Source organism: Equus quagga, chromosome 4, assembly GCF_021613505.1.
Source record: "Equus quagga isolate Etosha38 chromosome 4, UCLA_HA_Equagga_1.0, whole genome shotgun sequence".
Taxonomy (NCBI): Eukaryota; Metazoa; Chordata; class Mammalia; order Perissodactyla; family Equidae; genus Equus; species Equus quagga.
In genome coordinates, this window is record NC_060270.1 from 109,873,788 (window position 1) to 109,899,586 (window position 25,799).

General features: G+C 34.5%; 1 protein-coding gene across 6 annotated transcripts in view; it reads left to right on the forward strand.

The window, feature by feature from the left end:
• The window catches only part of UBR3 (ubiquitin protein ligase E3 component n-recognin 3), a 229,243-nt gene that overhangs the window by 174,263 nt on the left and 29,181 nt on the right, over positions 1–25,799 (forward strand). For all 6 annotated transcript variants that reach the window (XM_046658012.1, XM_046658015.1, XM_046658016.1 and 3 more), the window contains 2 exons: positions 7,666–7,771; positions 18,264–18,367. In XM_046658012.1, the coding sequence (XP_046513968.1) occupies positions 7,666–7,771; positions 18,264–18,367 (210 nt within the window). The remainder of the gene's footprint in view (positions 1–7,665; positions 7,772–18,263; positions 18,368–25,799) is intronic.

Here is a 25,799-nt window from a genome sequence, read left to right on the forward strand (position 1 = left end):
TTGGGGATGTGTGAGTAAGGAGACCAGAAACAAGATTAAAGTTCATTTTTAGCTCTTTTTTTTTTTAAAGCACTTAACACACATTCTATTGACCTGTTAAGAGATGAGGTTAGAAGGACAGAATGAGATTTATTTCTAAAGACTGATACAGCTTATTATCTATTGGGAACAAGGCACATTGTTAATTTGGGAAGGTCTGAGTTAGAGGGGTAAGGATGAGGCATGAAAATTTGAGCTAAGAGTAGTGGCTTTAACTATTCTTCAAAGTCTGGTCTGAAAGTCCTGTGCTTTGTGGCCCAGTAGCCAGGCCTTTTTGCATTTAAGATTTGCGTATTTCAGGAACTAAGTACCACAGATAATAATTTCCACTATTAGGGCATAGGGTCCTGAGATTTTTCTTGGCTTAGGGCAGGGCAGCTAGCTCCTTTCTTCTATAGTGGGGTTAGGCCCCCTCCCCTGCCCCTCAGTTTTAAATGAGGTGCTCAAATTAGGCCTACATTCATGGAGTGTCCCCTCTTGGTAAGGAGGAAAGTAGGAGTTTTAAGAACTGAACTTTTTCTTTACCCTTCCTGAGACTACCTAAATGAAGAAGCAAAATTGTGCCCCTCTCTACCCCATATTATTGTCTCATGCTATGTTGTAAAGGTGAAAGGAAAGGCTGCTAGTCATTTAACCCTTACAATAGAAGGAGAGTAATTCCATGAAATTAATACTAATACTATAATATATGAGGTAACCAGAGAACAGTGGCATAGTGTGCCCGGGAGTGGAGGCATAGAAACTCCAGGAGGCAAGAGAGGAACACAGTATGGAAAGTAGGAAAGTACTAAAGACAGCCTTTTCCTTCAGCATTTTTCCATTCTCAGATGGGGGAATAAAACCTCTCCTAAGTAAGCAAAGCTCTGCCACTTTACCCCCGAACTTATAGGTCCTTTATTGACTAGCAGCATAGAATACAGGCATACCTTGTTTTATTGTGCTTTGCTTTATTGCACTTCGCAGATACTGCGTTTTTTACAAATTGAAGCTTTGTGGCAACCCTGTTGAGCAAGTCTATTGGCGCCATTTTTCCAACAGCATTTGTTAAGAAATGTGTTTCATAAGGCTATAGCTGCCATAGATAGTGATTCCTTTGATGGATCTGGGCAAAGTAAATTGAAAACCTTCTGGAAAGGATTCACCATTCTAGATGCCATTGAGAACAGTTGTGATTCATAGGGAGAGGCGAAAATATTAACATTAGCAGGAATTTGAAAGAAGTTGATTCTAGCCCTCATGGATGACTTTGAGGGATTTAAGACTTCAGTGGAGGAAGTAACTGCAGATGTGGTAGAAATACCAGGAGAACTAGAATCAGAAGTGGAGCCTGAAGATGTGACTGGATTGCTGCCATCTCATGATAAAAATTGAATGGATGAGGAATTGCTTCTTATGGATGAGCAAAGAAAGTGGTTTCCTGAGATAGAATTGACTCCTCGTGAAAATGTGAAGATTGTTGAAATGACAACAAAGGATTTAGAATATTACATAAACTTAGTTGATAAAGCAGTGGCTGGGTTTGAGCGGAGTGGCTCTGGTTTAGAAAAAAGTACTGTTGTGGGTAAAATGCTACCAAACAGCATCACATGCTACAGAGAAATCGTTTATGAAAGAAAGAGTTAATCGATGTGGCAGACTTCATTGTTGTCTTATTTTAAGACATTGCCACAGCCACCCCAACCTTTAGCACCCACCACTGTGATCAGTCAACATCAACACTGAGGCAAGACTCTCCACCAGCAAAAAGATTATGACTTGCTGAAGGCTCAGATGATGGTTAGCATTTTTTAGCAACAAAATGTTCTTAAATTAAGGCATGTACACTATTCTTTTAGACATAGTGCTATTGCATACTTAATAGACTACAGTACAGTGTAAACATAACTTTTATGTGCACTGAGAAACCAAAAAAGTTCATGTGACTTGCTTTATTGCAATGTTTGCTTTATTATGGTGGTCTAGAACCAAACCTGCAGTGTCTCCTAGGTTTGCCTGTACATACCTGGAAGGAGCACTGGGTTGGAGTTAGAATATCTCAATACTGTTGGTGCCGACTACCTAACATATCTATCATGTTTAATGTAAGAATCAGATGGTATTAGACATATGAACTAAAGTATTTTATATGTTATTGTTAGTAAGTTCTTTCTTAACCCTTTAAAATTCCTACCATGACTGCCACTTTATTCCCTGCCCTGTCTTGCCTGGCGTAGTGAGGAATGGGATAGGGAAAGATAAGTCAGCTCCTGTCACACTAAGGCTAGTTGAGGTTTTTTTCATTGACAGTTTTTAACCAGTGATAACTAGACTGATAGGACTAAAATCTTGAATGATCTGGAAATACAGGCCCAGTTAAGTTTACCTTAGGTAAATTTTAACAGTGATGCAACTTAAGATGGAACCAATTTATAATATTTTTAGGATAACTCTTCTCTTATATATATATGTATGTATGTCTTAATGTCTAGTATGAGTTATCCTAAGAAAATAAGGTACCAGTTTTAGATTTCTTATATGTTTAGAAATAACTGACAGAGACACCGAATTTCTACTCTGGTGCTGAGCTCAAAGAACATCTGTTGCAAAAGCATTTTTGACAGATTTTAACATATGACAACATTGGGTTCAGTTTCCTTAAGTGGATATTCCTGAAGTCATAAAAATTGGCACAATAGCGTTTCATGTGTGTGTATGGTATTTATAGTCATACATGTAAAACTCTTGATTTTACGATAAAGTTGGAGTTATGTTTTTATTTTATGGATTCTTTTTTTGAAAATAGTCTTACTGATATTGATAAAGATAAAAGGGATTGTTAAATCTTACGTTTGTTCCACCTGAGGGTTCTTATAATTAAACCTTATGCTTTTTTGAGGACAAACCAGTCGATGTTTTCTGTTTTAGTGATATGTCTGTCTTGTGATTAAGCACATTATAATACCTTAGACTTGTCACAGTTGTAAAGAATTTGATTAGGTATTGTAGAAAATACAATTCTTTGTCCCAGGTGAGTTGTCACAGCAACCAGCATGGGGAAGAAGATAGTGGGAGCAAGCAGGTCAAGCTATACTTTAATAGTTAGAGTTAAGAGGTCAGTCTCTTTTGAGGCAGTGAAATTAGGGCTGATTAATTGACCTACTTCTTAGTACTGAGCCAGTATGTGATTATGACAGAAAAGGAAGAGTGTAAATCTATGATGAAGTTTATGCAGAGATTTATGATTTTTTTTTACAAGATTGTTGATTTATTCATATTATATTCAGCCTACTTAAAAAAAATCCTATTATATATCAAGCATTATGCTAGCCTAGGAAGTACAAAGAGGAAAGACAATTGTCTCCTTCAGGGAGCTCTCACCATCTGATAGGAGAGGAAAGCATATGAAAAATAATTACAAGACTGTTTAAGAAGTGCTAAAATAGAATTAACTTGAGGTATAGAGAATGCTTAAAGCCAAAGATGATCAGATCTGTCTCAGGTATGATATTAGAGAAAACGTCATAGAGGAGCACGTGAACTGGCTCTTGAAAGATCAGTCAAGTTTGCCTGGAGAACAAGAAGGCACTGTTCTAGGCTGAGAGAACAGCTTGCAAAGACAGATAAGACACCGTGACACATTGGGAAATACTTGGGAAGGGAAGGGAAGAAAGAAGATGAAGAAATAAACCTGAAAAAGAAATACTGGTTAGCTCATGAAGGGCTTTCTATGCCTGTTTCTTCAGTGGTTCACCAACCAATTATGAGATAATGTGAATAGATTTATTGTTTATTGGGGCTGGAAGGGGGTGGAACAAAAGACAGAAAGCTGAATGAGCACTCTGTTGAGTAATCCAGTTGAGAAATGATGTAGCAATGGAGTGGAGCCTAAGAGGATGGATCATAGGAGGCAGAACCAATAGAGTTTGTAATCAATTGGCTATGGAGGGCAAGGACGTGGGAGATGACGCCCAAATTTTTCCTTGGGTGTTTGCGTGGGCAGTAGTGTCATTCACTCAAATAGGGATTATAAGAGGAAATGAACATTGGGGCTATGCTGGGCTGTATCATCAGTTTAGTTTTGGATATATTGATTTTTTGATGCCTCTGGAACATGTGAAGTGCTAGAGAAATTTGTGGATTGTAAACTTATGGGGAGGAGTGAAAGTTGAGCTTAGGTGAAGTAGTGTGTGAGGGAAAGAGGCCTAAGAAGGGATCTCTTTTCCTTTCTTATGGAGAATGTCTTTTTTTAGGGTTCAGTAGAGGAAGAAGAGCATGTAAACGTAACTGAGAAGAACTGGGGGAGAACCAGGGAAGAATGGTACCAAAAGTTCAGGGGAGGAGAGAGAAGAGAGTTAAAAAATGTATGTCAATATTTTTTGCAGTGGTAGTTTTATGTGGAGACCTGATGTTTCTAATGTAATCATAATCTCTAATTTTAGTCATAAAATCTCAAGTTTGTAAATATTAAATTTAGTGTTTAGAATTTACTTTTAGAAACCATGTATGTATATACATCTATGTAAGCACACCTATCTGCACACTACAGATGTATGCTATTACTCTAACTACCATCACTATATAACAGCCTGGTAAGGTAGTATTATCCCTGTTTTACAGATGATAGACTAATTTGTCCAAGGAACATGGACAGTACAGAGCTTGGATTCAACTCCAGGACTTCCTGGCTCCTACTAGACAGTGGTGCCTCCTCTACATATGTTGAAATCACAGCACACCTATAAGTTAATTTAATAATGCTTCTCATTTCCAAACCCTTTTATAACTGTAGACCTAACTTTAGAACTTTAAAATGTGTCATTCCAGAAAAGGAGTTATCTGTTCTTTTTGCTGTTGTTTTTCGGAACTTTAGTAATATGCTTTCTTGACATAGCTGTATTTCAGCTTTTTAAATACCATGCACACAGTTAGTGTTTAATAAATTTTTCCATTATTTTTTAGTTTTTACCTTTTGGTTATGATCATAGGTTCTCCTTACCCTACATCTACTACTGTCAACAGTTGTTTAGTATAAGAGATATTTTTGCTGCTAAATGAATATTAGAGTTTATTGTTACTGATAGGTCTGAGACCAAATTGTGAAAACACACAGTGAATTGTGTAAACATAGTAAAAGGGGGCTGGCCCCGTGGCCGAGTGGTTAAGTTCGCGCGCTCCGCTGCAGGCGGCCCAGTGTTTCGTCGGTTCGAATCCCAGTGTTTCGTCGGTTCGAATCCTGGGAGCGGACATGGCATTGCTCATCAAACCACGCTGAGGCAGCATCCCACATGCCACAACTAGAAGGACCCACAACTAAGAATATACAACTATGTACTGGGGGGCTTTGGGGAGAAAAAGGAAAAAAATAAAATCTTAAAAAAAAAAATAGTAAAAGGTATTGATTGTTTTTTGAGCAATTCTCTGTTTCCTACTGAAGTTATCTGCAAGGATTGTTTTTGAAAGGTAGATATACCTCATTAGATATATTATTCTTAAGTTCTAGTAAAGCCAATATCAAAGACTCTTGTTATATATTTTATTAATAGCTTTAGAAAATGCCTCAGGGTTATAATCTCAATTTTTCATAGGAATGAAAAGTCGAGAGAGTGAGTGAGTGTGTGTGTGTGTGTGTGTGTGGAGTGACCTGGCAAGGTGTACATCCTTTCTCTGGGCCTGTTTCTTCATCTACAGAATGAGGAAATAAAGGAAGATGAAAAAGATTCCTTCTAACGTTTGTATTTCTTGAATTATGGCAGAGGCTAGGAAAATAGGCAAATTGCAACATTATTTCTCTCCTGGCCTGGTTAAGTTATTAAAAGCTCAACTTCTGTGCCTTTGATTAAATCAGATAAACTTTAAGAGAATTGACTTTCATCTTGAAAGGAATTATTGAAAAGAGCTGTTTGATTCACTTAACACATGTAAAAAGAATTCGAAACTCCCCACCTTGCAATTTGAGTTAATCTTAATATTTTTCTGCTGGGAGAATTTAGTTTTTTAACATTTTTATGGTTTTAGGCACTTTTAAAAAATTGCAAATTATGTACTTGGAAAAAACAATCTCTTATGTGTAGTTGAGTTGAAATGAAATGAAAATGACTGATATATCTTTCATCACATTATTTCTTTGCTCAAAATGTCCTGTGCTCTCAGTGTTATTAATGGAACTAGGTTACTGGAAAAACTGGAAATTCAGGAAACTTAGTTGTCTCAAAACTTGGGATAATAATATTTCCTACCTGGTAGAATTTTTGTGAAAATTGAGATAATCTATGTAAAGTGATTATTAACATAGTGCTTGACATGTAATAAATACTCAGCTAGCGTTAGCTACTAATAGGATGAAGAAATTTTAAGAGAGGATTTAGACTATACATTGACTTATAAACAGGAGGTGAGGCAGGGTAAGATATTTAGATTCTTCTGTTTGTTATAGAGAGATCAGACTGCAACTTGACAGAAATGGATGTGCAGAGCATTGGGATTCAGCTCCCCTGCCCACCTCCATTTCCTCTACCCTGCCCCACAGAGTGGAGCAGTTATCTTGTTCATCTTATAACTCTCATGTCTGAGACTAGCTTCCCAAAACAACTGCAACTACTGCTAATACACAAACACACACACACAAGATAATGATGGATCTTAAGTTAATCTAAAATATAGTTGATTGCTAAGTCAGTTCCTCAGAGACAAAATCTTGTTTAGTTTTGATTAATTTAGAGAATAAATGACAACATATGTTTGTGTCATTTGGCTAACTTATCTTTCTGGTTTTAAGGATTAATTTCCACTTTGTAGTGTATAATATGTTAAATTATAATGTTGTACACCTGAAACTTATGTAATAATAAAAGGAATTTCAATCGTATGTCAAGAAGTGTTATCTGACTTTCCAGAAAGTAAGTTTGAGTCACAACTATTTTTGAGTATTTGTGACAGAATAATTTAATCCAGTCCTTGTCGTTCATACCAAAAAAAGGACTTGTGATATGAAAGCAAAAGTTAAGATTGTTTTCTGAATAATTTTAAACAAAAATTTTTCTTTTAAATGTCATGAGCAGAATTTTGTCGAAAACTAAGATTGGTAGATTATTGTTATGGTTTATATAGAGGAAATGAAAACAGCTAGAATAGTCCTTCTAAATAATACTCTGATTTCATTGGGTTTTTCGCATGTTGATTCAAAAGACAGTGATGTCACAACTCAATCTAAAGAGGCTTTAGAGGAAAATATTAGGCGAAGAGAGAATTTCACTTAACAGTGATTTTATATGGATGTTATCATCCATATTACCCAGGGTCAGATATAGTCAATTTTGGTAGGAGACCACGATAGTGAAAAGTACAGGTTGGCAAAGCTGAAGCATAAAGCTGAGGAAAAGTACATCTGTGATAGGAGATGAAGAAAACGAGCCATTCCTGTATTAAGATTGAGCATAATGACAGTCCAAAATCTGTTAGAAATTATTTGGATTTATGTTTCCGAGTTTACTTTAAAAGACAGCATGAAGTAGATGGTACTTAAACTTGGTGAATTATAATGATAAGGATAGGAAACATTTCCTTATGAATTAACTAGAAATTTTGTCTGAATTTTGTTCTGGAAGAATTGTGTGAACTTTCTAATTACCTTTTCTTCCATTTGTTTAGATCAGCTGTTCCATGTGTTAGCCTTGCACATGCGGCTTTATAGCATTGATTCTGAGTATAATCCCTGGAGAAAGCTCACACAGTTAGTAGAAGAGGTGAATTCACAGTAAGTATTATTGAAAGATTAAAGTCAATTAAAACTGTTTTTGAAAAATAGTTGAGTAAAAAGTAGGATTGGAATTCTTTATGAATATGGGAATTTTCCTTATGAAATGCAGAAAAAAGATAAAAACTGAAAACAGTTTACCATCATACTCTTTGTAAAAATTGAATAAAAGTTCCAACCAAGTCAGAAAATCTTTTAAAGAATCCCTTTGGTTTTTATGCAGATAAAACATTCAAATAGAGGCACGTAATGCCTGGTTGTCCCTCTTGTTATGTCAGGAGTAATCAGTGGGTTCCGGTGGCCTTAATTTGATCCCTCCCTTGTGAAGTTCACCATCGGCCTTTCACCTGATGGTGTTAGCAACCCTTGATGTTTCTAACTGATATCCTAGTAACTTCCAGGTGACCAATAAGTTGTGGTTGTTTATTTGTTGTATAGTCTCATGGATTTTTATATATTTGATGTATTTCACTCCATTTCAGCCACTCTTCCTTTCAATGCAAATTGCTCCCTTGTAGGTCAGTGAGAATCTGTTTTTAGGTTGGCTGTTGTACTTTGATATGATCCAAGTAGTCTTTGATAGTATCCTTAGTTTCTGGCACAATTAGTTGACCCAGGTTTATTTTGTGTATTTTGTACTCTATACCTGGAATTAGCCATTTCTCCATGTAGTTCCTTTTAATGGGAAATGGTATTTAGAGATCACAATCTGGATACTTATGGATATACAAAGCTACTACTGGGTTATCGTTGCTCCTAAGCCATTCCAGTGGACAGAGTTAGGAAATGAAAAAGATCTTGAGTACTTACTGGTATTTATAATTCAAACATAAGATTGCAAGATTATGTTTTATTTCTTAGTTTTTATATTATTTGCATCTTTTTTCTCTTATTCTGAAAACCTTGGTTTCTAATGATATTAACATCATTATTATTTGCATAACCTACAGTATAACTACAATTATTTTTAAAAAAACAATATTACTACTAACCATAAATTCTTTTTGTCCTTAGAATATATACCACTAGAGTTATACGGTCAAAATACTATGTTTTTAAGTCATTCGAAGTAACTTTTTCCTTGTGTGGTTATGCTATTGCTTGATTTATGGTTAGGCTCGTTTGTTTGAGTTCTATTATTTTTTCCATATTTAAAGACTGTCATTTTTCCCTTGATTTATTTACTTTTATCATATAAAACATATTTTCCCAAAGTAAAAACTATGTAATGAAATAAATTCAGAGACATCTATCTTCCAATCCTGCGCATTTGCGTTTGTATTTGTGAACTCTAATTTGTTGCCCGTTTCTAAAAATTGGGTTGTTGGTCTTTTTTCTCTTCATTTTAAAGATGTGTTCATAGATTATAGATATTAGCCCTTTGTGTTATAAGTTGCAAATATGTTTCACCAAATTGTCAAATGTCTTTTTACTTTATGATATTTTTTGCCATGTAATAGTTTTTTTTTAATGTAGTTATTTATTAATCTTTTCATTTAGTAATTCTGGATTTTGACTCAGGCCTTTTCCTGCTCCCTGGTTATCAAAAAGTTCACCCAGATTTTCTTCTAATTATTTCTTTATTTTTTTAAATTGAGATATAATTGACATATTAGTTTCAGGTGTACAGTATAATGATTGGACATTTGTATATATTGTGGAATGATTACCACAGTAAGTCTAAGTTAACATCCATCACCACATGCAGTCATAAATTTTTTTTCTTGTGATGAGAACTTTTAAGACCTACTACTCTCTTAACAACTTTCAAATATCAATACTATATTATTAACTGTAGTCACCATGCTGTACGTTACATCCTCAGGACTAATTTGTTTTATGACTGGAAATTTGGAGCTTTTGACCACCTTCACCCGTTTTGCCCGTGCCCCACCCCCTGCCTCTGGCAACCACCAATCTGTTCTTTGTATCTCTGAGTTCCTTTCTCTTTTTGAAGATTCACATATAAGTGAGATCATATGGTATTTATCTTTCTCTGTCTATTTCACTTAGGATAAATGCTCTCAAGCTCCATCCATCTTGTCACAAATGGCAAGATTTCCTCCTTTTTAATGAATATATATATTATACATATTCTCACAGTGTATATGTATCTCTCTTACATTTTCTTTATTCATTCATCCATTGATGGACACTTAGGTTGGTTCCATGTCTTGGCAACTATTGTAAATAATGCTACAATGAACATGAGGGTGCATATATCTTTTCAAGTTAATGTTTTTGTTTTCTTCGTATAAATATCCAGAAGTCCAAACACTTGTTGTTTCTTTTCTTTTTGATAATAGCTATTCTGACAGGTGTGAGGTGATACCTCGTGGTTTTGATTTGCATTTCCCTGATGATAGTGATGTTGAGCACCTTTTTTTCATGTACCTCTTGGCCATCTGTGTGTCTTTTTTGGAAAAATGTCTTTTTGGATCCTCTGCCCATTTTTTTAATTGAATTATTTCGGGTTTTTTTTTTTTTAAGGTTTTTTTTTCCTTTTTCTCCCCCAAAGCTCCCCGGTACATAGTTGTATGTTCTTAGTTGTGGGTCCTTCTAGTTGTGGCATGTGGGATACTGCCTCAGCATGGCTTGACGAGCGGTGTCATGTCCACGCCTGGGATTCAAATCGGTGAAACCCTGGGCCGCCGCAGCGGAGCACGCAAACTTAACCACTCAGCCATGGGGCCGACCCCTGGATTATTTGTTTTTTTGCTGTTGAGTCGTATGGGTTCTTTATATACCCCTTATTAGATATATGATTCTTCTAATATTTCTCTTGCTTCAGTTTTTATATTTAGATCTCTATTTGGAATTTATCATATGTGGTGTAAAAATGGGTCCAATTTTATTCTTTTCATATAGCTGTCAAATGTCCTACTGCTTTGCCTTCCCTACAATAGTAAATTAAAACAGACCTACAAAAACAAAAGAAAGGTGAGAAAGCACTCTGTTTACTGATATGGGAATATCTCCACCAAGATACAATGTTAAGAGAAAAATAAATCCGGGAGTAGAAAACATGTACTTTATGCCACCACTTGTGTAGTCAAGGCAGAGGGATGAGAAAATAAATTTGTATTTGCTTGTTAAAACAAAACAAACCAGACCCACACATATCTGGACATTGTATTTATAGCACAGATGGCACTTAGGAGCAGTGGGGGAAGCATAGTCTTTATAATAAATGGTGCTGGGTTAACTGGATATTTATATGAGAAATAATTAATATTGACCCCTACCTCATGCAGAATCTATTCAGATTTTGCCAGTTCTTTTAGTAATATCCTGGGAAATGCAAATGCAATGCAAAGACAACTCAAGATCTTGATTGCATTTTGTTATAATTTCTCTTTTTTTCCTGTAATCTGAAATTGTTCCTGACTTGTTTTCTTTTTTGTATTTCATGACATTAACGTTTTGTTTTGAAGAACTCTGGCCAATTATTTTGTAGAATCCCTCAGTTTATTTTTGTCTGATATTTCCTTGTTGTTAGATTCAAGTTACACTTTTGGCAGATATACCACAGAAATGATATTGTGTTCTTTTTAGTGCATCATATCAAGAGGCTCGCGCTCTTCATTTGTCTCATTACTGATGATAATAACTCTGATCATTTGGCTATAGTAGTATCTGTCAGGTTTTTCCACTGCAAAGTTACTATTTTACCCTTTGTAATTAGTAAGTATCTTGTGGGAAGATACTTTGAGGTTATGAATATATCCTGCTACTTCTCAAAAAACCCCCCCCCCAAAAAAACAGAATAAAACTGTATTTGTGGGATTTTTGTGTTTATAAACAAAATTAACAAGGTCTGAGTATTTTGCATGTTTATATTAAGGAAAATCAGTTTTCGTGATATTAGCTAGTAATTTTCTTTCCTACCTAGACTTGCATATTCAAAGACAAGAATGGTATGCAAATAAGGTATTAAAATGCTTAACTCTCTAATTTTAAAGATGTTTCTTAAGTGTAGTATTGGTGAATTAAGTTTAGAGAACAGACATAGGTACTATGCTTTCCATGATACTGATTGCTGAGTTGTATTCTTTTCACGCCCTAAGATTTAATACCCATTAGGATAGGAGTAAATGCTGTGACACTTATCCAGTGCTTACTTGATGCTAGGCATTTTTGTGCTTTGCATATATAATCTCACTTAATCATCACTATAGCTGTATGCACTAGATACCATTGTTATCCCAATTTTTACATATGAGGAACTTGAGGCTTAGGAAAATTAATTAACATGTTCTTTTTAAAATATAATTATTTTTATTGTGGTAACATTGGTTTCTAACATAAGATAAACTTTGGGTGTACATCATATGTCGATTTCTGTGTAGATTACATTGACATGTTCTTTTTTTTTTTTTTTTTTTGGTGAGGAAAATTGGCCCTGAACTAACATCTGTTGCCAATCTCCCTCTTTTTGCTTGAGGAAGATTATCCCTGAGCTAACATCTGTGCCAGCCTTCCTCTCTTTTTTGTATTTGGGATGCCACCACAGCCTGTCTTGATAGGCAGTGTATAAGTCCACACCCAGGATCCGAACCTGTGAACCCCAGACCACCGAAGTAGAGCATGTGCCTAACCACTATGCCACTGGGCCAGCCCCCGACATTGACATGTTCTTTAAGGGCACAAAGCTGTTATGGAATAGAGCTGGCATTTGAACCCAAATCTTTCTGGTTCCAGAGGCTAAGTTCTTAAATATTACTCTATGCTTCTTTTCCTAGTACTGAGAGCTCTGAGGAATTTCTGGAAAATCTGATTGATTTCCCTCCCCAGTATTTGCTCTCGTTTTTATGATTCATTAGTTCACTAACTTATAATATTAGAGTTGATTATAGTATGTCATCTTTGTTTCATGTCTGTATATTAGATTTTTTTTTTTTTTTGCGTGGAAGATTAGCCCTGAGCTAACATCTGCTGCCAATCCTCCTCTTTTTGCTGAGGCAGACTGGCCCTGAGCTAACATGCGTGCCCATCTTCCTCTACTTTATATTTGGGACACCTACCACAGCATGGCTTGCCAAGCGGTGCCATGTCCGCACTGGGATCTGAACGGACGAACCCTAGACCACCCAAGCGGAACATGCAAACTTAACCGCTGCACCACCGGGCCGGCCCTAGATTTTTTTTAATTAAAGTAGTTTTTCTGTTTTCTCACTTTAATACTTTTCCAACATAAAATTTTATGTCTAATGGTATAGGTTTCTCATAATATACTTTTTTCTATAAGCGTCATGAAAATTACTTCCTTATTTCCTTTTAGTTTCATTGTTTTGACGATTACTTTGCTTTAAAAAAAAAGGGGAGGGGAAATTAGGCCTGTGAACTCTAACCCACCCGTTTCCTCTTATCCACAGAGTAATAGTAGTGTATGGGTTTTATAATCTGGATTTTAGAGATTATCTAAAAACTTTAGGCGATAGAAACAATTACATATTTAAAAATATTAAGCATTTAAAGGATCGTTATCAAAATAATGGTATTAAACCCCACAGTCAAAATCTGTGGTTCTCTTTTCTACAGTGGGGTGCATCCTTTCATTCCTTTATTCATTCTGATTATGTGCCTACTGTGTACCAGGAAAGATCCATTTCTATGTCCTCAGAATGGTTGTTTTTATCTTGGTAGCTAACAAGCTCCAGATTATTGTTTTTGTAAATTTTTTTCTGCTTATAAAAATTTTATTTATTGTGCAATGTTTGAATGTACCAAAATATTGAGGAAGAAAATGAAATAATCTAAAATCTTATAATCTATGTGTTATATATAGTTTTTACAATTTAATGAACTAATGAGCCATAAAAGTGAGAGCAAATATGGGGAGAAAAATCAATCATATTTTCCGGAAATTCCTCTAATGCTGTTAACATTTTGAGATGTTTCTTTCCAGTCTCTTTTTTTTCTGAATATATATCATGAACTTTTAAGTATTATTTGAATCAGTTTTAGAATCTGCTTTTTAATGTTAACACATAACCAAATTCTGACATCATTAAAAATTCTTTACGTGCCTAATTTATTTATTCATTCCTGTTGTTAATCATTTAAGTGGTTTCTCCTTTCCCACCATATCAGATGATGCATTAAGCAGTTCTTGACATGTCAGATATAATCCTAGAACTATAGAATAACATGAAAGCATATAAATAGTTTACATTTTCAGTCATTTATTTGATAAATATTCACTGAATCTCAGGCACTGTGTTACATAGTGCAACGTGGCTTTTCGGAAAGATTGTACCTATATAAACTTTCACTGGCAGTGTAAGAATGTCCCCATTTCTGTCAGTCTTAAGTATTATCACTTAAAAACATTTTGGGGGGGCTGATTTGATAGATTAAAAAATGGGGGCTGGCCGAGTGGTTAAGTTCGCGCGTTCCCCTTCGACGACCCAGGGTTTCGCTGGTTCAGATCCTGGGGGTGGACATGGCACCGCTCCTCAGGCCATGATGAGGTGGCGTCCCACGTGCCACAACTATAAGGACCCACAACTAAAATATACTACTATATACTGGGAGGATTTGGGGAGAAAAAGCAGAAGGAAAAAAAAAGATTGGCAACAATTGTTAGCTCAGGTGCCAATCTTAAGGAAAAAAAAAAAATGGGATCTCAAAGTAATAGAAATGTATTAAATTATAGGTGAAGTTAACTTCATATAAATATTTCATATTTATTAGCTATTTCTTCAGACTCTGTGAATTATATATTCAAGACATCTGTCCATTTTTCTATTGGCCTCTTATTTTTAAAAAATTATCTGAACGGTTCTTTATGACTTAAAATATTTAACCTTATTTTGTCATAGATGTTGAAACTTTTTTTCCAAAATATGTTTGCCTTTTAATTTTATAATTACTTTTCTTGACATATTAAAGTTTTAAATTTTCACCTAGCCAAACCAGTCAGACCTTATATTTCTTATTTTTTTCAATTACTTTCATACTTAAAGTGCCTGCCTCTCCCATCCAAGATCTCATGTTTACCTTTATAACCAGTAATACAATGTGTTTCCTGTCTTAGGATTTGCAGTATCTACGTGTATATTCTTCATAGGGTTTTCTTATGGGATAATTTTTTAAAAATATACAGTCTATTGGAATTTATTTTTATCAGTAATATTGGGTGAAGATTTAAAATTTATTTTCAAATAACTAATTTTTTTGCCCATTTTACATCCCATTTATTATATACTAAGTGTTTGTATATTGTGGTCCTGATTAGGAACTTCCCCTTTGTTCTATTGACCTTGAAGCCTATTTCTGTGACAATACCATCCAGTTTACTTACTGTGGAGGTATGTGTATATCTGGTTGGATTAAGTTCCTCTCATTTCTCCCCTTCGCCTCCCAGTTTTTCTTTACTGTTCTCACCTATTTATTCTTCCAGATGAACTTTAGAACCATTTTCTAAACCCTTCCCTTCATTTGTGATTTGATTGGAATTATTTTAAACTCATAAATTAACCTGGGAAAAATAGTTATCTTTATAATAGACAGTTTCCTCAACTAGGAACATTCTCTATTCTTTTAATTCATTTTTGTATCGTTCTAATTTTGAAATGTTTATTAAGTATACATTCTTAATTGTGTTTAATATAAAAGTTGCTAAGTTTTTAACAAGGTATATATGAATAATCATAATAGAGGGTATAATCTTCTTAGGTAGAGAGTTTTCCATGCATGTGGAAATTTAGACTGATTTTAAACAATATTTGAAGGTCACTGATAATAATAAGCAAAAAAATAATTCACCTCTAATTTTGAGAAAGGTTGCTTTTATTACAAAAACATTTGTTGACATAATGTAATAAAATAAATGAGAATCTAAAATTCTGTTAGCCCTTTAAGTTTTTAAGTTGCAATATCCTTCTTTTAACAAACTATATTTAAGTTACTCATTTGGGAATGCTTTTTTTTTTCTATACCTAAAAGTTCTGTAATTTGTTGGTCTTTATATTATGCTGCAAGAAGTTCTTAAGCCCACTGATTTTTGTGCCGTAAAGTGGTTCTTTGTGTAGAGGTGAGATTGGGAGAGTTTAAATGGATCCATGAAGTTCCCTCTAATTCTGAGTGTTTTAATCAGCTGTTAGATTTAATGCAGCATTTTGATAATCCAAAGTCATTTTTATTCTGAGTAGTTTTTAAAGGACCTGTTTCTTACCACTTTCTTTTTTATTAATAGGTCAGCAAGGATTTTTCAGTGTTACTTTCCTTTTGCTCTTTGTTCCCTTTTGTTTGGGTCTGGTTTCACCCTTTTTCCGTACTTCCTTTTTGCGTCATTTAATTCATTTCATTAAAGGACTGTGATAAAACCACAGACATACAAAAATATATAGGACCTTTTGGCCCTAATGTCAATCAGTTTGTAATTTACTCTGTTTCATTTTATCTGTCTCTTTATGCTCTGCAGCCTTCGCTGTCTAGTCTTTGTCTCTTTTGCCACCTGTTTCTTCATCCATCCATTCATTTTTCATTTATTTGTTTACTCAGCTAGTTTTTATTAACTATTTTAATCCAGAAATTGGGGAAATAATGGTAAACAAGATACAGTTCCCGTGGAAGCCTCTTTTCAGGGCACTAACAGTGTAGAGGATGAATTACAGGGACGTAAACTTAGAGGAGATTGAATAGTTAGAAGACAGTGACCATAGGGATGGCAAAGAGGGAATAAAGGTAGAGTTGTTAGGACTTACTGCCAATTAAATGTGGGGTCAGTAAGAATATAGGGTTTGGGATGCTTATTTATTCAGTATTCTTTCATCATGTGTGTATTATGTTTTGGGTATTTTGCTAAATGTTAGAGGATATAATAAACCACATCAAGTCTAAGACTATTGAAGAGAGAGCAGATTGGTCATAACTAGCATGGGAGTGTGTGTGTGTGGAGTAGAGTGGAATGATCATGAGTTGAGTTTCAGGCATGTTGAAGTTGAGCTGCCTGTCAATATGCAAGTGGAGATGGTGGATGTTCGGATAGAGGGTTCAAGCGAGTCATGGCTAGAAATGCAGGCTTGGGAGTCATCAATATATAGCTGGCAATTGAAGTCATGGGTTAGAGGGTTTTCAAAAAGAGTCATTAATATGAAAAGAGAGCGAGAATTGGAGGCTTTGGGTCAGCACTATTTCTAGGTGGTTAGAGGAAGAAGAACCTGTCAAGAAGACTAAAGTGGAGTAATCAGAGAGATAAAAGGGAACCTGAAAGAGTGTTTCACAAAAGCCAAGAGAATTTTCCAGACAAGACTGTTGAACTGTATCCAAAGTTGAGGGTCAGTAAGATAAGGATTGAAAAATGCCCACTAAATTTTGTAATTAGGAAATCATTGTTGACCATGTGGGAAACCTTTATTGTGGGGATTTGAATAATAGGTGAGGAAATGGTAGCCTGCCTCTGATTTTCTTTTTCTTTTTGCAATTAACTTTGGGCTTGTAAAGAAGAGACGCTAGAGAGACAAGAAATAGTAGGATTCATAGCATTATTGGAGAATTAGTTTTGGAGAGGAGGACAAGGATATTTGTGGAGAATGGAGACGTTCAAAGAGCGGTCTTCCCCTGGCAGTTACAAACTTCACAGCAGCAGGGATTGGCTTACTCCCTGGTGTGTCCAGTGCCTGGCATATGGTATAGAAATAAGTAAATGTTGGTTGAGTGATGGAGCCTAATAAAAGAGAGGAGCAGTTTTTGTTCATCTCAAGTCTAGTCTGAAGTGTAGCTTCAGAATTTGTCCAATTCTGGAAACTTAAGATTTACATTTGTTCTCTGACCTTAACAATTAAACCTATGGTAAAAAATTTAACCTTCTAAAGAAGTTTTAAAAATTCTTTAAGAATAAGATCTGCTTTATAATATAGTCTGTGTTTTTCATAGTACTGTACATTCCTAAGATTTATTACTTTGTCTTTTATAGTGTATTTTAAGTTCTGCTTTGGTTATTGTTATCTTTTTTTGAGACTAAAATGTTGAAGAGTTTATCTGAATTTTGTTAGTCATAAAGTTGAAACAAATTTTTGACAAGAGATATTAATCATGCCTTTTCAATGTAGTTTGTTTGAGTTGTACCTGTTCTTTCTTTATAATGTGAACATTTACTTTTTAGTGCTAAGTTTGTGATTCCTATTTGCCACCTCATTTGTAGTGAAACTTATTGTTTTAACTTCCATTTAATGCTTCATTTGATTTCCGTAATCTAAGACATCAAAAGACTCATAACCGAGTTAATGTATCCCAATTATTTACTTTAGTAAGATCTAATAAATTTTCTATGTAATTTTTTTCATCTTAGGCAGAGTCAAGGAAATATATGAGTCTAAAAGATTATATTTTTAGACCAAATATGGTCTCTAAGTTTTTCTTTTGAGATTTCTCAGTTGCTTATGAAAGTTTGATTTCTGTTCCATAGACACATATGTGAAGTATAAAATGAACTAGAAAGAAGAGATTACATTAGTGTCTAAAGTGATTATGCATTTTCTTTCAGGCTGGGAAATGAAGAACAGCAGCCTGAGGTTCCGATTCTTTATCATGATGTTACATCCCTTTTGCTCATCCAGATCTTAATGATGCCACAACCCTTACGCAAAGGTGTGTCTTTATAATTCAGATTCTTAGATTATATAGTTTATATAATGAACATTCTCAAAACTGTGCAGACAAATACAGCATTCAGCGTGATGGAACTCTTTTGAGGTAAATAACAATTTTTCTATTATTAGATAGTAATCATATATATCTAAAGAAGATGACAGTGAAATAAAGGGTTTCTTTTTCTTTCTTGTGAGTCTATTCTTTTCAGCTTTTTACTCAATAATAAGGTAAAGACATGGGAAATCATTCGTAAAACCATTGTTTTTTAAAAAAGTGATAATACAAAAATGTGAAAAATAGATCAAACTGTCAGCTTTAATGCCTCCACTCTATCTACTTGCATATATATTTTGATATAGTAGTATCATGAAGTTATTAAAATGTGATGTCTCATCATTTTAAATTAGTGTTAATATCATACTATGATATTAATAGCATTAATATTATATTAGCAACATTTTAATTATTGCTTCGTAGTCTGTAGTTTTCATTTGAAGATATATAAAATATTCTATCAAATAACCATTCTCCTTTGGTGGAAAGCTAGATTTCTCTTTTGTTTTGTTTTGATTTTGTATTATTAGTTATAATGGAAAGAACACCTGTGGCTGTCTAGAAAGGCCCCATCTCACTTGTGAAGATATTCCTTGTGTGTACTTCCACTTGATCTTTTGATAAAACCTTTTACCTAAGGGTCTTTTAAATATAGTCAGATTGATATTTCATGCAAATTTGGATACTTTATAAAGAGTTAAATAATGTCATTAATAAACAAGCACAATATTTTATTTATACTAGCACTGTGAATTTTGGATTAATGTTTTTAATTATAAAATTCTTGTAACATAAAATTTGCCATTTTAACAATTTTAAAGTGTACAATTCAGTACATTCGCTATGTTGTGCAACTATCACCATTATCTAGCTCCAGAATATTTTCGTCAGCCCAAAAAGAAACTTTGTATCCATTAAGCAATCACTCTTCATTCCTTTCTTACCCCAACCCCTGGAAACCACTAATCTGCTTTCTGTCTCTATGGATTTGCCTATACTGGATATTTCATATTAATGAAATTATGCAATATATGATTTTTTTGTGTCTGGCTTTTTTCACTTAGCATAACGTTTTCAAGGTTCATTCATGTGTACTGTGTGTTGTACTTCACTCCTCTTTATGTATTGATATACAATATTTTGTTAATTTGTTCATCAGTTGATGGACATTTGGCTTGTTTCTACCTTTTTGCTATTGTGAATGGTGCTGCTATGACATTTGTGTACAAGTTTTTGTTTGAACATCTATTTTCAGTTCTTTTGGGTACATAACTGAGAGTGGAATTACTGGGTCATGGTAATTGTATGTTTAACTTCTTGAGGAACTGCCATACTTCAGATATTTTTGAATATTACTTTTTTGGGCTTTGGTTACATGTATGAATTTCGTCCTTCATTTTGCAGACTGTAAAATATAAACCTGTGAAATGGCCTTACTGAAGCCGATCTCTTTGCGAAACTGGTTACAAATTGTTAGTTTTTTTTGTGTTATTTGGTTAGTTTTCCTTGGTTTAGGGAGACAGTTGCTTTGGAGTTATGCTGGTTTACCCCAACTGTACTCTCCTAATTATGCTAGTAGTATTACACTTTGAAATAAAACCATATTACTTTGTTTTATAATGTCTTCAAAATAGTTAAACATTTTATTTAAATATACATTTTACTTATAAGCATAATTATTCCATAAACCTGAAAAGCTAAAAGTGAAGGAAACCTGATATATAGAAATAGTTTTATCTCTATAACCAATATCTATCTAAAGAGAAAAGTATTTCAGTCAATAGTAAAGGAACTATTACATCAGTGTCTTGAGAGCTATAGCTGGTGCATCTTCCTCCTCCTCATCAGATGATAAGTGTTGGCACTAGCTTTCAGCAGAAGGGAAGTTAATGCCAAAGAGGATGTAGTACATTGAATTAATTTAAACCTAGTAAATTTAATTCAGTAGAAACGTATCCTAAAATTGTTTATTAAAATCTGAGAGAGATAAGAAAGTTGATTGGCTTACTTTAATAATAGTTAAGTGAATAGGATAGATTCAGGAAAACATCTATATAAAAATTTATAATACTGTTAGTAACTATACCTCAAAGTAGTATCATTTGAGTGTTGTTTGGTGGACACATTTAATCAAGAAATGTTTATTTAGTACTCAGTTGTAAGAAACATTGCCTGATTGAGTTCAAGAAATACTTAGTGTGTACCTGCTATGTGCCAGGTTGCTATGCTTCTTTGCCAAATGCTGGAGATACAAAGATGAATAAAACATGGACTTTGCCCTTGGGGAACCAGAGAGCTAAGTATTTAGCAGTCATTAACTTTAGTTAGAATTACTTTTAAAAACCTGTGATTTATACTATTTCTTAAAACTTCATAGTAATTCAAGATTGGATTATCTGTATTGTTTTTATAGAGCAGCTTCAAACACGTTGTCTAATATATTGCTCGCTGTCATTGTAATAATGAGTTCCTCTTAGAATTTAGGGCCAGAAAAAAATTGCCATGTTTCGTTAAATTTTTTTAGTCCGTTACACATTGAGAACTGAATAGAGACCTTTATTTGAACTTTATATTTAATTACTGGGAAAGGCAGAGCTTAATTATGTTACTTTAATTTTCCTTAGACAGCTTTTTTTGGAAGATGGAAGGTTGTAGATTAGGGGAGGTAGAATTGTTAATATAAGTTTTCCTTTTCTACCCCTGTTGACATAAGGGTTAACGATTGGTGGTCTTTATTGTATCTATCTTTTTAATGTAAACTGTTTTTAGTGTAAGAATATGTATTTGTGTACCTATTTGGTTATTGATTGTTATTAGAAGAGGAAAGGAAAGTGAAGGAAATATTACTGTTTGTATGCGCCAGAATGTTAAATGCTTCCCATGGTTTTATCTGAAGGTACCTTCAAAAAACCTACTATAAGCTTTTTAATGTTCAGCACTGTTTTTAGCTTAAAAGACCTTTGTTATACCAATTCTCTCATCAGAAGCTTGAATTAATATATTAAAAGACAAGTGTTTATTTTTCTTTGATCTCTTTTCATGTCCTTGTATCCTATCTATTATAATACCCGTCACTGGTCTCCAAAGAATAAGCTTGAAAGGAACTTCTGATACATCACTGTTTTCAGGTATTCATGTTTGGTTCTTTTATAACTTAGGATCATGTTTGGCTGTATATAACAGAGAAGAAGTCCCAAATAACACAGTAAGGCAGAAGTTTATTTTTTTTTCATGTAGAAAGAAGTCTGAAGGTAGGCAGGTCAGGTCCTCCTATTTCACAGCACCATGTTAATATCCTTCTGGTGTGGTTCTCATCTTCATGTTCCAAAGTAGTTCCTAGACTTCCAGCCATCATAGTCTTGTTTAAGGCAGCAGGCTGGAGACTTGAGGGAGGAACTTCACTCTCTTCCAAGAAACCCTGTTGGAAGTTCCGCACAAAACTTACACTTATATTTCTTTGGCTAAAATTCTTCCTTCTTTTTGAACATCCAAGATTTAAAACATAAGATCATCATGTTTTTTAGGAAGAGTCAATTACTCAGGTTTGGATCACTATTGCTGTTCCTTCCCACCTCTCTGTCGTTGAGGAGCGTCACAATTCTGTTCAGTCATGCTGTATAGGATAGAAATTCCAGGAGTCTCTGGACCATCGGGTACTCGTGATTTTAGACCGTTTTCTGCTGTCAGGATCCTATAAGTAGGACCCATGAAAGAGAGAGAGAATGGTGCTTATTATTTCTCATTCACTTTAAAAAAGGAAATATCTCAATTTTGCTTTATTACAAACCAAGACTTTAAAAAGAAATCGTTTAGTTTAGAATATCTCAAATATATATAACAGTAAGGAGCAGAGTTTAACGCACCCCCATGTACCCACCACTTATCGACTCATGGTCAGTCTTGTTTTGCTTGTACCCTCACCTGTTCCACCCTGTCTCCCACCTTGGTTTACTTTGAAGCAAATCCCAGACATTAAGTCATTTTATCCGTATAGTCTTTAGTATGTATCTAAAAGTTAAAGATTCTTTGAATAAACATAACCACAATACTATTAATTCATTTCAACATGGACAGTTTTGCCCTAATATTCTTAACTAGCCAGCCAGGTTTCAGATTTCTGTAGTTGCTTTTTGCAAATGATTTGTTACAATTCGATGTTTGACTTAGGATCCAAACAAGATCCCCACGTTGGATTTCGTTATTTCTCTTTTAAATCTATGGGTTCAATCCGTCCACCTCTCCCTGCCCCCTTACATTTTCTTTGTTGAAGAATCTGGGACTTCTGTCTGTATTTTGCTAATTGTATTCTCACTGTATCGTTTAATAACGTGTTCTTCTTTTCTCGTGTGTTTCCTATAGATAGATCTAGACACCTGGATTCAATTTCTTATTTCTTTTTGCAAAAATTATTCATGGATGGTGTTACATACTTTCATCAGGATCCAATTTTCAGTTGTCTCTTTTTGTGACATTAGAGGCTGTTGACGATTGCCTAGATTTATTCTTTAGTGATTTCTTTTTTTTTTTTGAGGAAGGTTAGCCCTGAGCTAACTACTGCCAATCCTCCTCTTTTTGCTGAGGAAGCCTGGCTCTGAGCTAACATCCATGCCCATCTTCCTCTAGTTTATACATAGGACACCTATCACAGCATGGCTTTTGCCAAGCGGTGCTGTGTCCGCACCCAGGATCCGAACTGGAGAACCCTGGGCTGCCGAGAAGCGGAACGTGCAAACTTAACTGCTGTTTTGTGTTTGTTTAATTTGCGTAACTGGTATTGTGCTATAAATCTTGTATCTTTCTTACTTTTTTCCTACTAAATATTATACCATTTAGACCTAATCATGTATCTCTAAATGATGATTCATTCTTATTGCTGCATAGCAGTATTCCAGTATAAGTATATTCCACATTTTACTTACTCTTCATTGATGAACATCTAGGCTGCCTCCAAATTTTTGCTACCATGGGAAAAATAAACTGCTGTGAAAACCTAAAGTCTTACGTATTTTAAACTTTCTCTGGGTTCTATACCTAGTTATGGGATTGCTGGATCCGTAGGACACCTTCTGCCTCTTTGCTTTCTAAATGGCTGCTCACGGTTCACATTCCCATTTGCAGTGCGTGAGGGTTCTTGTTTTCCACCCTACACTTGCAGCACTTCTTTCTCTCCAGTGTTCTAATATTTGCCAGAGGGTTGCAAAGTATATGCTTTTGATTAATTTAATTTGCGTTTCTCTAATTATAAATGCAACTGATCATTTGTTCATATACTTATTAGACATTTCAATTTTTCTCTGTATATTTCCTATTCCTATACTTTGACTATTTTTAAAAATTGGACTTTCTGTTGTTATCTTCCTGCTGCTTTGTCACTTTTACTCATCACAGATATCTTTTGACAGACTTTTGTTTGACTGTATTGCCCTTTGTGGAACAGAAATATTTAATTTTAATGTTGTAGACCTATCACTTTTTTCATCATGACTTATGTTTTGGAATCTTATTTTAAAAATCCTTCTCCAATTTGAGATTATAAAGTTATTTTATCCTTTCTTCTTTTATTTTCATAGTTTTATCTTTACATTTGTGATTCTAAGGAAAAATTCACTTAAGAGCCCCAGGCTAACATTTCTACCTTACCAAACTCTCGTATCTTGTGTGATCAGTAGGAGCAAGCTTTTATTATTGAGCAGCCTTGAAAGTACCGTGTCTCTCCACCTCCCTTTTTCCTATCACGCAATAGCACTATAAAACTTAAAATCTGTGCCATTGTTTAGAGTCTGTTTGTTTCTAAGATATTCCAAATAAGTATTGATCTTCCTTTGTTCACTCTCAGGTGTTTTGATAGTGGATTTTTGTTTTTTTTTTTAAAAAAAAAAACGCATTGACTCATAGTAGATGTCCAATCCTGTTTCTCCTTTTTAAATTTTGATAATTGTGTTTGAAGGGCTTTGCTCTCTTTTCAACCTTGGAAGATAGCAACCTGTTGACTTAACATACACCTCATATGAGTGACTCCTTGTTTTTTTCTAAGTCCCAAAAAGACATTGATTTCACACATGGTAAGCATTCAGTAAATAAATATTTGTTAAATGAATAAATGAACGTGAAAACTTAAGCATAAGCTGTGACTTTAAACTCCCAGTTTAAATGTTTAAAAAATGATGATAATCAAGACAGACCACACAGAAATTAGTACTTTGCTACAACACAAAGCTAAAATTATGCTTACAGTAGCTGCCATTTTCTCCTTAGAAGCAGCAGTGAATATTTTAAAATGCAAATCTAATGTCATCACTACCCTGCTGAAAATGCTTCAGCGGCTTCTCATTGCCTAGTCTAGGTGCTATAAACCAAATGTATATAGATATCAAGCAAGTGACGTAAATAGTAATATTAATAACAATAGATATTTACTGATTGTCACTGCCAATCACTGGTTTAAGGATTTAAGTGTTTAAAGCTTATTTCACTTAATTCTTTTAAGGTAGGTGATATTATTGTTCCTATTTAAAAGATGAAGAAATAAAAGCACAAAGTGTTTAACTAACTTGCCTAAGATTGGAAGAGTCAGAATTTAAATCTAGAGAATTTGGCTTCATAGCCTAAATTTATTCTTAACAGTAGTGTTATATACTGACTCCTTGTGAAATAGTCTTTGGTTTGATGTAATTGGGAGTAGGGAACTGTGACACACTGGAGAATATATGCTTGGCCAAAGAGGATAATTACTACTCAGCACCGGATAATTGTTGACATGTAAGAATTTGGGCCCAGTATTGTCAGATCTTCCTGTTTTTCAAGATTAAATGGAATTCTGGACTTTTGCAAGAAATATCCTATTTTTAGATGTCAGTAACTAAAAACAACACAGGGTAAAGGCAAACCAAACATCCCTGCAGGCTGCATTCAGACGGGTAGTCTATAGTTTGCAACCTTTGATCTTCAGCATAAAGATTACTTTTCTAGCTTCATCTCTGAAAAATCACTACCCGTAGTCTAGTTACACTGGACAATTTACAGTTCTTGTAAGTTTTAGGCTCTTTTTGTGATCCTTTACAAATGGCTTCCTCTGTCTGGAATCCCCATTCCCTTACCTCGTCCCATTCCTGCCTTCCTTATTATGGCTTATTTCTCTTCATCATTCAAGACTAACTCTTCTGATTTGGGCAGGAGGTTTTATTTTTTCCTTGCCTTGTCCATAGTCTACATTAGTTCCTCCTTCTATTTGCCTCCATTACACCCTGGACTTGCTTGTAGCTATCTGTCTCTTAATGAGCTTCCCTGGTATATATTTCACACATGCTGTCACAACTCTTTGCTGAGGAAATTAACATGCCCTGTGTGACTTTACTGGGAGAGGACTTTGAAAGTT